This window comes from Zonotrichia albicollis, chromosome 9 (genome assembly GCF_047830755.1).
Source record: "Zonotrichia albicollis isolate bZonAlb1 chromosome 9, bZonAlb1.hap1, whole genome shotgun sequence".
Classification (NCBI taxonomy): Eukaryota; Metazoa; Chordata; class Aves; order Passeriformes; family Passerellidae; genus Zonotrichia; species Zonotrichia albicollis.
The window spans coordinates 34,167,823-34,180,922 of NC_133827.1; the positions used below are offsets into that span (position 1 = coordinate 34,167,823).

Below are 13,100 nucleotides of genomic sequence, written 5' to 3' on the forward strand. Positions count from 1 at the left end.
ACTGCAGGGTTGTGCTTCTGGTTTTCTTATCTCATCATGACAGTTTTCTACAAAGTATTTCTGCCTTCTGTGCCACTGGTCTCCCTATTTATAAAATATTGCTCTCCCCTAGGGATTGCTCTATGGAAGCTCTAATAAATATTTTACAAATGCTAATGAATCAGGTTATTCAACAGTTCAGTACATCAGTGTTCTCACTTTGCAGGCAGGGTTTTGGCAAAGACAAAGAGCAGGAGAGTCAGCAACTTCATGCCACACAGCAAATTTGGAGGTGAGGGTAGTAAAATCTTTTACCTTTAGGAGTGGAAATGTCCTTTATAGCTTCATTTATCAAAAGAAGAGGTTCTGAGACACAGTTCTCAAGTCTGGTAGCTGTTTGACGACATGGCCAGTTTGTATGTGCTGGGTTAGGAAGCTTAAACATCTCTCCCTGTGTGCATGAGGCAGCAAAGCTGGCTGGGGAAAAGCTGCAAGTTCATGGAAAGGGAAGGAAGTAGGGGCAGGTGAGTTGACTTCTGTGTGTTTCAGCTTACAGGCATTCAATGCAGTTCTGCCAGTTATTCAGCATTTTAGTAATTGCACCATAGGAGGCTTTTTTCTCCTGGACATCTTTGTTCCCTCTAGGTCATTCTCTGATTTGGATTAATTAGCCTTCTGCTTTCCCACTCCACATCTAGGAATCAGCTGTGATCTGAGCAGGCCATGAGCTGAAGAGCACTGGATGTTCTGGCACTGTGTAAAGTGCCAACAGGTGCTAGGGACTGAGGCACAGGAGGGCAAAGGTTCTCAATCTGTGTGTAAGATCCTTGCAGGAAACTCATTGTGTGCTCAGGTCGCTGCAGTTGAGCTCTGGGTGGCAGCTCAGCCCTGATTCATTGGGTTCTCACTGTATTCTTTGCACTGTCACCAGTGCTGGCCTTGTGCCTGTTATGCATCTCCTGTGCAGTCCCCTGCCGATCCTAGGGGAAGCTCCTTTTTAATTCACTGTATCAGGATTGAGTGCTCTCTGCACTCAATTCTCCAATAACTAGTTTCTTCATAAGACTCTCTAACCAGTGTTTTGTGTCATTGTAATTGTTAAAAGGGGAAAAAAAATCAGCTTAAATATCCAGCTCCTTCCAAGGAGGATTTCTAAATGAATGTTTCAAATATCTGAGTTTGGTGTCTAACTAATGGATCCAACTTCTTTGTTTAAAAAAATTTAGTTGGGGGGGGTGCTTAGCTAGCAGAGCATGTCTGCCAACAATATTTCCCTTGTCCTCCATTTGCTACTCTGTTCATTTCGATTATCAGATCTTATGAGCAGGGACTGTGCACAGCAGCAGAGGGCTTTTCTGTACAGTTGCAGCCTCCCAGTGCCACTGCCAGACGTGTGAGTAATTGGCTGAGCAGCTCTGCAGAGCAGTCTCCTTGCACCGTCCAAGCTGAAATGCAGAAGTAAAAAAATTCGTTCTCAGAGATGAAGACTCATAAAATCATAAGCCTGAAAGGAATGAAAAATCATGAAGAAAAACCTTTTCTCAAAGAAAAATTCTTTGTGAACATAGCTGGCATGCTCATTAAGAGTCGTTCTGTGATCTTGCAATGTGCTTCTGGGATCTTCTCTCTTCATTGTTGCTTATAAGACAGCTTTAAATAAATGATAAGGAAGCCATTCAGGGCATGGGCTGCGCTGAGGTTCACAGCTTTCATTCTGAATGAGAGATTAAAGTAAACTGATATTGAAGGCAAGGAGGGAGAAACAAACACAGTCAGTAAGCCTATAAAAGTCTTAGCCAATTGCAATGGTGAACATCCTGCTGGCAAGGGTGACCTTGAATGAACTAAGTGGGATAAAGTCACCAGGCTGGACTGACAGCTGAAGAATCAGGCTGGATTCCAGCAAACAGAGAGCAGATTCCTGACAGGAGTCTCCTGAGCTGTGGCAATGGCTTCTCGGTGTCGGAAATGTGGACAACAGGTACCCAGGAATCTGCCTTTCACTGCTGTCCGGATAACAGAAGGAGAAATGAAATCGTACCATGATTTTATAGGAGGGTGCGTTAGACTGGAGCGCATGGCAAAGAAAGGTAAGTGTAGCATCCTTGAACAAAATAGCATCTTCTCCTTGTGGTAATTGCATTGCATCCCCAGGCAATTTGTAGAAACAGATTATATTCTTAATGCTTTCTCTGAGGAGTCAGTAATAATTAAAGGCAACTGGCTGGTTTTGGGTATTACCTCAGGTGTGACTGCAGTGTTTGACTTGGCTGTATATTTCTGGGATATTTGCAGTGACTTGACCTAAAGGAGTTAAAATGAATGTTAGACTCATTCTGATTAAATGTTTATTTCATTCGAGTGTAAGACACTGAGTTTTCTGTATATGCCAGGAGTAGGTATCTGTTGTGCATGGAAAATACTTCTTAAAAATAAATGTAAAGAGCTGGAGCAGTGGGTGTCATGACCCAGCTGACCCTGTCACCCTGTGCTCCTGAATTACTATATAGAAGGTCAATATCTTCCTCTCTGTAAAGATTTTGGTTTCACTGTATTTGGAAAGTAGCAAACAAAGCTTTTTGTGCTCTGTGTGAGTCAGCCCAGGTACAGGGCAGTATTCCAATCTCAGGGGGTTGCTAGTATAAGGTACTGGTAACTAGCAATTTGTGCTAACTGCATGCTAACTCTGAAGTAGAGTGAGGCAGTCGAAATCTAGGCTGTTGACTGTCTATTCACATATCAAGATTGCTGAATCATAGAACACTTTTTCTCTGTGTCATTGAGAGGAAGATTTTTCAAAGAGCCCCCCTTGATTTGCCCTGTTAACTTGAATAAATACTTAGTAAACCTCAAATCCAGCAAATTGCAAGGTGTTCACTACTGCACATTGAAGACTCCCAAAAAGATGCAATATGATTGTACTTGGAAGTTAAATTGTTTATTATTATTTAATTAGCTCTTCTGCAAGAGTTGCATTTGATCTGGTAAATGGAGAATATTCTGTAGAAAAAGGTGGCTCAGAAGCAGAGTATTGGCTGCAGCCACTGCTCACACACTGGGCTTTGCAGATGCTTTCTTTAACAGGGATCTAATGCACAATGTCAGGGTTTGAAAAGTGCAAAGCCAGTCCATTGTACCTCTGCTTCTATGGGTGATCCATCCATGCTGATCTTTGGGCTCAGTGCCTACCTATGCATTGTTGTATTTGGCTGACCTCTCAGTAACACTGATGTTTCCAGTTGCACTCTTTGTACCGAGGCATTCCGAGTTCAGAGCAGCAGGGCAGAAATGTCTGGTATCCAGTAAAAGACAGTGGATTCATTGGAGTTCCTTCCTGAATGTTTGATCAGGTTGCTTGTGGCTTTGTGGGCCTGTGGACCTGCTGGAGGCAGAGCTCAGGCATCTGCTGCTCTTTTTCTTCCTGTAGTAGAGAGAGGAAGAGACTGGTAAGGGCTTTGCCATGGTTACTGTTCCCAGGGAAACACCTTCTCTGTCTCTCATATTGAGAGACTACCTGGCATAGTATTATGGGTGGAAATCCCTTGGAAAATAATTTTTTGCTAGGAAACAGAGAGCATGTCAGATCAGCCTGAGCCTGTTGTCATTTTGTGAGGCAGAAAACATCTTTGCTGCTTTAGTATTAAACTCTGCCAGCAAAGCTGCCCCAGGGGCAGAAGTTCAGTTATTGCTGAGGACAGGGTGCCTTCAGCTGCAGGTATTGGAGATGTGTGAGTTGTGAGAACACACTGGGGCAGCTCTGTGTGTGGTGACACAGAAGGGGGGCTAAGGAGCTGGCAAGGTGGCACAGGAGTTCATAACAACATTGTGTGGGTTGTTTTCTCCTGCTCTGAACTGACTTTGACCTTGTGTTCATTGTGGGGGTTTTTTTGGCCCGTGTTTTCTTATCTGTAAAGAAGGAGTGGGAATTACTTGCCTCCATAAAAAGTGGATCCTGATGATGTAGCTATGACTACTTCATATTACTACCTTGATGACTAGACCAGTGTCTCTTAGCTGTCTGTGCTACATAAACAGAGAGGCAAAAAGTTTGTCTGTCCCAGAGAACTTGGATTCTGTCTGCCCCACCTAGTCCTACAAGCAAAGACTCATTGACTGCCTTTTTCTCAGGGTGGCTTTCTCTGAACATAGTGGCAATGCAGGATCCCTGGGGCAAGTTCTGACTTACCAGCATTTTAGAGGGAGTATCCTTTCTGCAGTGTAAAGGTTGAGCTGGACTGTTGCTAAGGTCCAGTTGGCTGATGTTCACTCAGTACTTCATGCACTCCAAAATATGGAGGAATTTTCACCTTGTCCATCCCCTGGACACACATACAGACCATGCTTGTGGAGCCTTTTGAATATTCTGTTGCAATTTTATCTTGTATATTAGATATCATAATGAGAAGATATGGAAGGTATGCAGGTAACTACAGCAGAAATGGAGGCCACATGCTTGCAGTGGCCTGCAGGTTTCCTGTCATTTATCAGCAGCACCCCACAGCAAGCAGTTGTGCCAAGCCATTCCAGTTCCTGTGTTCCACTTCCAGTCTGATCTCCCACATTCCTGGATTATGCAAGTTTCAAGGCTTTCTTTCAATCAATGTGATTTCTTCTGATGAGTGGTTAGAGGTGTGGTTGTAGGCTTCTGTTCAGATAAAGGGAAAAAAATAGTGAATGGTCACAAAAAGAAGTGCTGCTGTGAGGGGCCAGCTGAAGGGCAGTTTCCTTATGGGCACATGATGCCTGCTGAGACCTCCACAGTCCTGGCTCCCTGCAACAGGCTATGTGAGCTGCCTGCAGGGCCCTCTGGGGTCTGGTGTACAAATGGTGCTATTTTGAACACCACTGTGTGACCTTGAGACTGGGAGCTGCAGCTCCAAGGTGCTGGTTATAGCACAGCATGAGAACCAAAGGGAAGGAGCCCCCAGAAAGCCAGGGAGAGATGTGGCAGCGACCCCAGCCCAGGGCTGATCATTGTTGGAGTGCCCTCAGTTCCTCACAAAACAGATACTGAGGCTGAAAGCCAAGCACAGCCTCTTGCCATGAAATGCATCATTCTTGCACAGTGGCTCACATGTCTTTTCATCATGGACCTGACTGTTTATGTCACCCTGCTGCTGGTGAACACCTTTAATGCTTGAGGACACCTCTTGCCCAACTGGCCCCTTTGTCCCCAGATGCTCCTAGTTAGCCTGTCTTGTTGTGATGCTCAAGGCCTCAAGGGGATCATGTACCCACAGGGGTTTTACATGGATGAATGATCCTGTGCTGGCTACGACTGTCTCTGCATGCTGTGGAGCTTGGGGCTGCAAGGGAATTTTATATTTTTAGAGGAATAATTGTATGTTTTTCATCTGTGCTCAAGGCTGGTGGCTGCTTAAATCAGGGTAGTGAATCTGCAGACAGGAATATTCAGTTTATTACTGAGGCTTTTCAGGATTTTGCTGTTGCTGCAAAACCAGGCAGGAGGCTCCTTGCCAGGAGGATGGGGACCTGTCTGTTGTGCTAGCAGTGTTTCTTCTTTTGTCCTCTGTAGGACAGAGGAATGCTGCAGTTTTTCTGTCCAGCAATCATGGGAGGTTGTTCTGAGTCCTACTGCTGTGTTTCTATTACTGCTGGACCTGAAAACCAATTCTTCAGATCCATCTGTTCAGGGAGGAAAAGGGACTTAAGTACTGGAGGGGTTAAGGAATTATGGTGCTATCTCTGAAAGGAAATCTCATCTGAAATGAATTGGGACTGAAATTTGTTGGACTTTTTGGATCTTCTCCACCTTTGGTAGTAAAATAAATGAGAAATACTTTCCTTTTTCAAATGACTGACCTTTCCACAGAAGTGCTGGTTACTGGAGAAGGTGTCTATTTCATGTGAAGACCAAAATCTGAAGCATAAGTGGAAGATATTTCTAAATCCCTGAAGACTCAGTCACAGTAGCTCCATCTGTATTGCTCAAATTGTTCTGGTTCTATTTGCATTCAGTATTTCTTCTTCTCTTTAGTAAAAAATGCTACCAAGGGGACCTGGGATAACTTTTTTCAGCTGGCTCTCATTGCATATAGAATAGCTGAAATAAAATATTCTGTTTTCCACAGAGGTCTTTCTGAGAAAAGACAATTATCTTAGATGCTTGTGTTTCTTTTCACCTGTCCCCATTCATATGCAGCATGCTCTGCTGTGGCTGAGAAATACTAAAACCCTGTTTACCTAATAAGAAAGGTCCAGACAATTATGAGACAAATAGTGAAGGCACAGCTTGATTTTCATTTAAAAGAGTTCTGAGAGAGATGCAGAACTGCAAAGATCAAGAGAACAAATTCTCAGAGGGCAAGTTAGAGCAGAGGCCTTGTGGGTATTTATGTTTTTCCCTTTCTCCCATGATACCAGAACAAGAAACAACTCAGCAAAATGGAAAAGCATTAAACATGGATAGACAGATTGCTATAATTGACAATGTTTTGTTAACTTGTGGGAATTATTACCACAGTATAATAGCCCAGTTTGCTTTTCTTTATTACCTGAATTGTAGTGTAAACTGCCTGGGGAGAAGATTTCAGGGGAGAATGGTGCTGAGTGCGCTGGGAGGTTGGAGAGTGCCTGTGCAGAGCTCTCACCCTGGTTATGCCCACAGAGCCTATTCTCCAAATTCAGCCAGTTCTGCTGCTTCACACCTCACTTAAAAACCCAATTCTGCTGTGCTAATGTATTGATTTTTTAAATACAAATTGTACTGCAGCTTTATTACCTGAATCTTGCTATGGATTAGCCTGACCAGTGACTTTTCTAAGACATGGACTTTGCTTCTTCACCACATTATCTACTAGAGATACTCAGGATCAAGTATAAAGTAATGATAAATAAATGCTTGGTTGGAGCAGCCCAGCTATATATGAATATTTGGACTATGCAAGTGTCTTGTTGCACAAATTTCTGATCCTGTTAGTTAATTTCATTTTTCAAAGGGAAGAAAATCCTCCAGGTTCTTACAACAGACAAGAATTATTGACCAAGCATTTTGGGTTTTTTCACCCTTTTCTAAGCTGGAATATCCCAGCATCCTTATTTTGCACAGAGTCAATGCCTTATTTATATTCAGAACCTGTGCCTATGAGTCATTATACTGGGGATTGCTCAGTTTAGGCTATTTGTCTAAACTCCTGAGTCACACCTTGAGGCAGTGTGCTTCTGGGGATGCTTCTGAGGAGGTGTACAGGAGTGCAGACCTGATTTTTAAATTGTGATACTGTTAATTAGTAAGGTCATCATTTGCTAGCATTGAGAAAAGCTGAGGTGAAATGGGAAGGGATAAAGGGTTACTGTGTTCCATTTTCCCTTGACTTTACCCCTAGGCTCAAGAAGTGACATCTGTCAGAGAATGGATGAAAGGAGGGGCAACTTAAATTTTCAAGTCAAAAGCACAATAAAAATCAGTAAGTCAAAGTGGGGGCTGTAAAACACAAGCCAATTTCTTTGTGTTAGGCCTTCTCTAGAGGAAACAGTGGATTTGCAGTTGCCTGAAGTCTTTAACATAAGATTAAAGAGCTTTCTAAAATGCTTGTTTAATCCAATTGCCATGAACATCTTGTGTGTTCAACAAGTCAAACACAATGAACCTAGTGGTTCTCTCTGGTCCTGCAGTGAAAGAATCTGGGAAGATGATCTCTGAGTTAGAGGCACTTGGGTATGAGCCATTTCTTGCCATGCTTTTGGAGGCCCACACCCACAGGTGAACACATGAATGTTTGGAGACAGATGCTGACATGGTGCAAGTTATTTCAAGGAAACTGGGGTGTATTGTAGCCAGAGAGGATCATGTCCTTGAATTTTATTTTTTTTAAGTATACTTAAATGTGTAATACAGTTGCTTCCCAGTAACAAAAACTGAAATGTCAGTATTACCCTATTCTATGGGCTGGTGAGACAAAATTTGGATACTTTTTATTGTTCTGCTGAGAGAGGCACAACTAAGCCTTTTCATCTTGGCAAAGACATTTTGCCAATACATATTGAAATTACCTGTACTAATTACCCAAATGAAAAAATGTCTGATGTGTAAATTTAGCTTATGAAACTTAAAGTATTGCCTGAGGAGAATGTAGTGGCCTGAGGAATTTCTTGGTGCCCCTTCCATGGTGAGTTCATTGCTCTACTTATATCCTGAATCCACATTAGATTAGTAATTTCCATTCACTTGCAGAAAGCATTTCATCTTCTAACTAACTCCATGGCTGGCTCTGCTGCTTCTGCAGCATCTCTTCACACAGGGTCAAAGTGCTTTTCAGACTGTGATCATCTGGCCCATTGACCAGCCACTGGGACCGATGTGACACTTGTCCCTCTGTGCTCCCAGGGAGGCCAATCCCGGCAGGAAGGTGAGGGGTGGTGCCAGGAGGGGGCCGTGGGCTACCCCACACCTGGCTGGGGACCAGCTGTGCACAGGCTCTGCTGCTGTCTGGGCTGCCCCGGGGCAGGGCTGGGCTCGCTGGCCAGCAGGGCTGTGCTCTGTTCACTCTGCACAAGCAGAACGGGAGGGGAAGCTCCCAGGAGAGCAAAACGTGTCTGGAATGGGAGACAGATCTTGTACATTGGTTACACGTGGCCATTTCTACTGGTACAGGCAGCAGAGAGTAACATTACACACCCACTGCAGCTGGTGAATTCACTTATTTGGCAAGCTGAGAAAGGAAGTGCAGTGTAAAATCCATGCATCTTGCCACTCTCCTGTACCTTTATCCACCAAGTAGTGTCTGTCTGTAAAGCTGCAGGTGTCATAAACTCTCAGGTGTATCTTGTACCAAGCATGGTGATGCTCTGCTTAGATCTGGCATGCATTTGTAACTACATAGAAACCCTGTTATTTTTCTCATGCTACACTAAAAGCATTATCATAGTTTGTGTTGGTTAGCTGATGGGAGAAGGATGGAAATCCTGGGTGTATTATCCTTAAGAGAGATCTAATGTCCAATAGCCTGTCTGTAGAAATTTACTGCTCCTCAATTTACTGCTGGGAAAAACTGAGGTTGACTGATGACCTGGATTCCTACCCCTGTGCCTCAGTTTCCCTATCTATAGAATGAATGACACTTGTTTTTTTGGATCTTGAAGACAAAGAACAAAAAAGATATTACCATTGCATCATACATCCTAGGGAACAGCTACTGTAGCCTGGCTGAAGAGTGACTTGTATCTAAAGCTCCTGAGCTGCTGGGGGTTGTGGCAGTAAAGGGACAGTAAATTTTATGAGTTACCTAATGTTTATTTTGCTTCCCAGTATTGCTTCAGACTGCTATAGGTGTGATGTCACCTTCTTCAAGCCACATGTATACTCCCTTCATGCACTGAAAACTTGTGTTCTGAAGTATTCATTGAACTAAATATGTCAAAATGATTACTCCCCTGTTCAAAACCTGAGGTCATGTTTCCTACCAAATTCAGAGGTCTCGTGCAGTCTTCTCCCTTGTCTTTAAATAACAGTGCTGTGTTCTGATGTGTGGGTGTGCCTTCGAGATAGTACCCGAGACAGCAATTCACAGCAGCACTGCTGGTTTCCCTTGGCCCCGAACACCCTACTATTTAAGGTTCTTTTAATGAAAGCCTTTTCCATGCCTCAGTCTGAGAAAGTCAATCTGTTTTGTTGCTTGCTGGGCTGTCCTTTTATTGTTTGTGCCAAGCTGTGAAAGCCTCCCCAGTGTCCCTTTGGAGGGGCCCGAGTGGAGAGGCGGCTGTACCTGGGCAGGGTTAAACCCGGCCCCGGAGCACTGAGAGCTCTCTGCTGTGCTTTGCTCTGCAGCTGTTCCGAAGCGCTCTGTGCACACTCCTCCAGCAGAGCCTCAGCCCTTGGGTGCAGCGTTGTTGGCTCCAGGATTGCTCAGGGAGTGCGGCCTCTCTCCATCCCTCCCTCGCTGCTGCCCCGTGCCCGGGTGAGCTCATTGCCACAGCGGGACTGCCGGAGCCGCGCTGCCTCACCGGGGAGGGATCGTGAGTGGCCGCAGGGGATGCAGGGGAACCATCGCTCCTTGCCCTGTCTTTTGTGGCTTTTCTGCTGGGCTTCTGAGCTGGGCTGCTGGTGACAGCGTGGAGGAGGCTGCAGGAGGGTGGCTGGGAGCTGTCCCGGGCAGAGGTGGGCTGTGAGCAGTGTTTGTCCCGGAGATACACTCAGTGCTGCTGGCAGCAGAGGTGCCTGCTGGGGCTCACTGTTTGTCTCCAATGCAGTAACCAGGGAAATATTTTTTAACTAACTGGCCTCTGTTCAGCAGTGAGCAAGCAACCAGCCCTTCAGCTCCTGAGCTCAGAAATTATGTCAGGCTCTGAAATTATTTTGCTGGATGCAATAGTTCAGGGCAGAGCCAGTGGCTAGAATTCTTCTAAGATAGAGTTTCAGCTATGAAACTGTCTCCTGGCAAGCTCTAGGAGAAAGGAATGGAGTCTGCTGTATAGCCTGCTGTATCTCATTGTAGCGAGCATATTTTAGCTTTGCAGTTTGCCACATGTGGGTTTTGTTATTCAGGATGGTTTTTAACATGACATTGTGGAAATATTCTTTTTTTCTATTTTCTGAGCAGGAATTTGTGTTCTAGTAATCCAGCATTGTTGTGAAGGACAGATTTTGGGAAGAAGATGAATTAACTTTTCTCTGGCAAAAATCAGAAACTATCAAGAAGTTTTTACTACTGAGGCACTAGGCAAGAGGCTGTCCCATGCTGCTATAAATCTGGATTTATTTCTTGAATGCTGAGATTAGACCTTTGCCTTTAATGCCTTTTATTAGGGAAGTTTCAGTTTTGTGGCTAGTAGGATGTAGCATCCCCCCAGCAGGGGGTGGTCTGTGAAATCAAGCAATATCTTGCTGAGCAGATGATGAGGTATAGTGTGTTTCTTTAGATCTTTTCTGATTATGGATAAATCATAGTGCAGAGTGAAGATTTGTTAATAATTTCTTATCTATCTCTTACGATTTTACAGCAGTATTATAAGTATCTTCATAATAGGCTAGGATATGAATTGAACTGAACAGTGGAGAGTGCTTTGAGAATTTTATATTAGTTTGTAAATTTAGCTTTTATGGGGATTATTAATGGAGAATTCCTAGATGTGTGCACAAATGTATGGTGTCAGTAAATAGTCATTGAAATCCTTGAAGTGTGACTATAAGTATAAATTTGTACACACCAATGTATTTTTGCAGAATGTACCAACAGTAAATTAAAATGGGAGTTTACCTATGCAGAATAAAGCTTTTAAAATTTTTGTTATTTACCAATAAAATTTAAGACTTATTTAGAAACAAACAAAAAATGTCCTTCATACAAGACCATCCAAAGACTGTTTTTGAAGAAGTGGTTAAATGGAAAAAGCAGCAAAATCTGTTTCTTCATCCAAGGAAATGTATTCCAAAATATTTTGACATTGGCTTAGAAAGCTGACATCATGCCTAGAGGGTGCATTTCCATTTGGGAGGGCAAGATTTCAGTTTTATATATGAACAGCTCTACTTTCTTCCCCTTATAAATCAACCATAGAGTCCTAATGTGTACTGTGCCTGCCTGTAAAAACAGCTTACTAAAGTCTGTAACCACTCCTGGAGCACAGGAAAATACATCTTCTAAACAGATCTTTTCAATCTGTGACCTCTCCACTCTTATAATTTTATGTTTAAATAAGCATCAAATTTAGTAAATGAGATTAATTGAAAAATACAGTGATATGAAGAATTTGAGCAGTCTTCCCTGAAAGACTTAAAATCAGCAGGAATATGTGCCTGCAGAGCAGGCTCAGGTAAAGCTGAGCCTGATGGTACCTCCATCATTAAACTGCACAGAATGCCTTGAAAATACCAATCATGACTCAGTGTGATGTCAGGAGAAAACTTCAGAGCACATCTGTGTGACAGAAAATCACATCAGGCACCAGTTCAGCTTCTGCCCAGGTCGACACTGGGACTCACAGCTTTCTGAGCTCTTCAGAGAAAGGTGCATTTCTGACCTTTTATGGAGATTGTTTGGGAAAATTTGCAAGGCAATTCCTTCCACACCAGGCCTCAGTCTGTCCCCTTCTCAAGGCGCTGGAACATGCTGGCAGTGCATCAGTCAAGGCAGGATCTTGCTCCTAACCTTGCTTCTCCAGATATCTACTATCTAAGTGTACACAAAACTGGGTTGCTGTTGCAACTAAAAATCCACCAACTTAAACAGATACTTCCAAACATGACCAAGAGTTACTTAAATATTTTGGAAAGATTCAGTCTTTGGAAGACGGCTCCCAAACTCTGCTATGAAACTTGGCTTTAATGAGAAGAGAAATTGCTTTTAAACAAATACTCTTTGTAGATTTTACAGTTGTGCTTGGTGAAAAATTGATCTGAAAGAGAAGTTGATAACAGCCACCTATGCTTCATTTTGGCTTTTGCCCTAAGCTGACCTAAGTATGATTATCTCCTGGAAGGACAGTCCTGGCTTTGCCACCCCTCCTATGCATTACCAGCACTTGTACCCTTCAAGCAGCTTTGCAGAGAGCTAACCCAGATCAGAAGCAATCACTGAGGAAATGATGCTTCACCTTATTTACAATAATGTTATTCCTGGCTTAGTTTTCAGTTGACTCAACATGGGTGAGCAAAAAAAGAGGTGGCAGGAATGTGCAGAGGAATAAGAGAAAGCATGAGATTTCCCTTCTGTTTATAGCTAGATTTTTAGTTCCTCTTTAGAACAATCTGTAGCACAGCAGCTTGCATCAGTAACTGACCTCACTGTTTGTCTGCCTAGGCTGAGGGAATAAACAAACCTTTTCAGAAAGTAAACAATGGGTGAGAAAGATAAATGAATAGAAATTTAAAAAAAGGATTCCAAACTAAGAGATTCTTTCTCTGATGTAATAACCTTGAAGTTCTTTTTGACCTTCAAAAAGGGAAATGTTTTGCTGAAGGACTTGAACTGAGAATTCTGGTGGGACAGAATATTTTCAAATTCTTTAGCCTGCTTAAACCTTATCAGTCAAATGTGCAAATTTGTTCCCTCAGTGTATTTAATTTTTGAAACCTAACTTAGCTCTGCTAGACTTGGCTGTTGGTGGCAAGCAAAGCAGACTCAGGACCTGGGAGAAGTTCTGGACTGTAGGAATTCTGCCAC

The 13,100-nt window shown here is 43.2% G+C and overlaps 1 protein-coding gene across 7 annotated transcripts in view; it reads left to right on the plus strand.

The window, feature by feature from the left end:
* MCF2L2 (MCF.2 cell line derived transforming sequence-like 2) overlaps nt 1-13,100 on the plus strand; it is a 149,878-nt gene that overhangs the window by 18,908 nt on the left and 117,870 nt on the right. For 3 of the 7 annotated variants that reach the window (XM_014265524.3, XM_014265523.3, XM_005484826.4), the window contains exon 1: nt 1,345-2,069. The exons of 1 other annotated variant lie outside the window; for it this stretch is intronic. In XM_014265524.3, the coding sequence (XP_014120999.2) occupies nt 1,928-2,069 (142 nt within the window). In that variant the 5' untranslated portion in view covers nt 1,345-1,927. Of the gene's footprint in view, nt 1-1,344; nt 2,070-13,100 lie in introns of those variants that run through there. 3 more of the 7 variants (XM_005484822.4, XM_014265521.3, XM_026792026.2) reach the window with 2 other exon arrangements.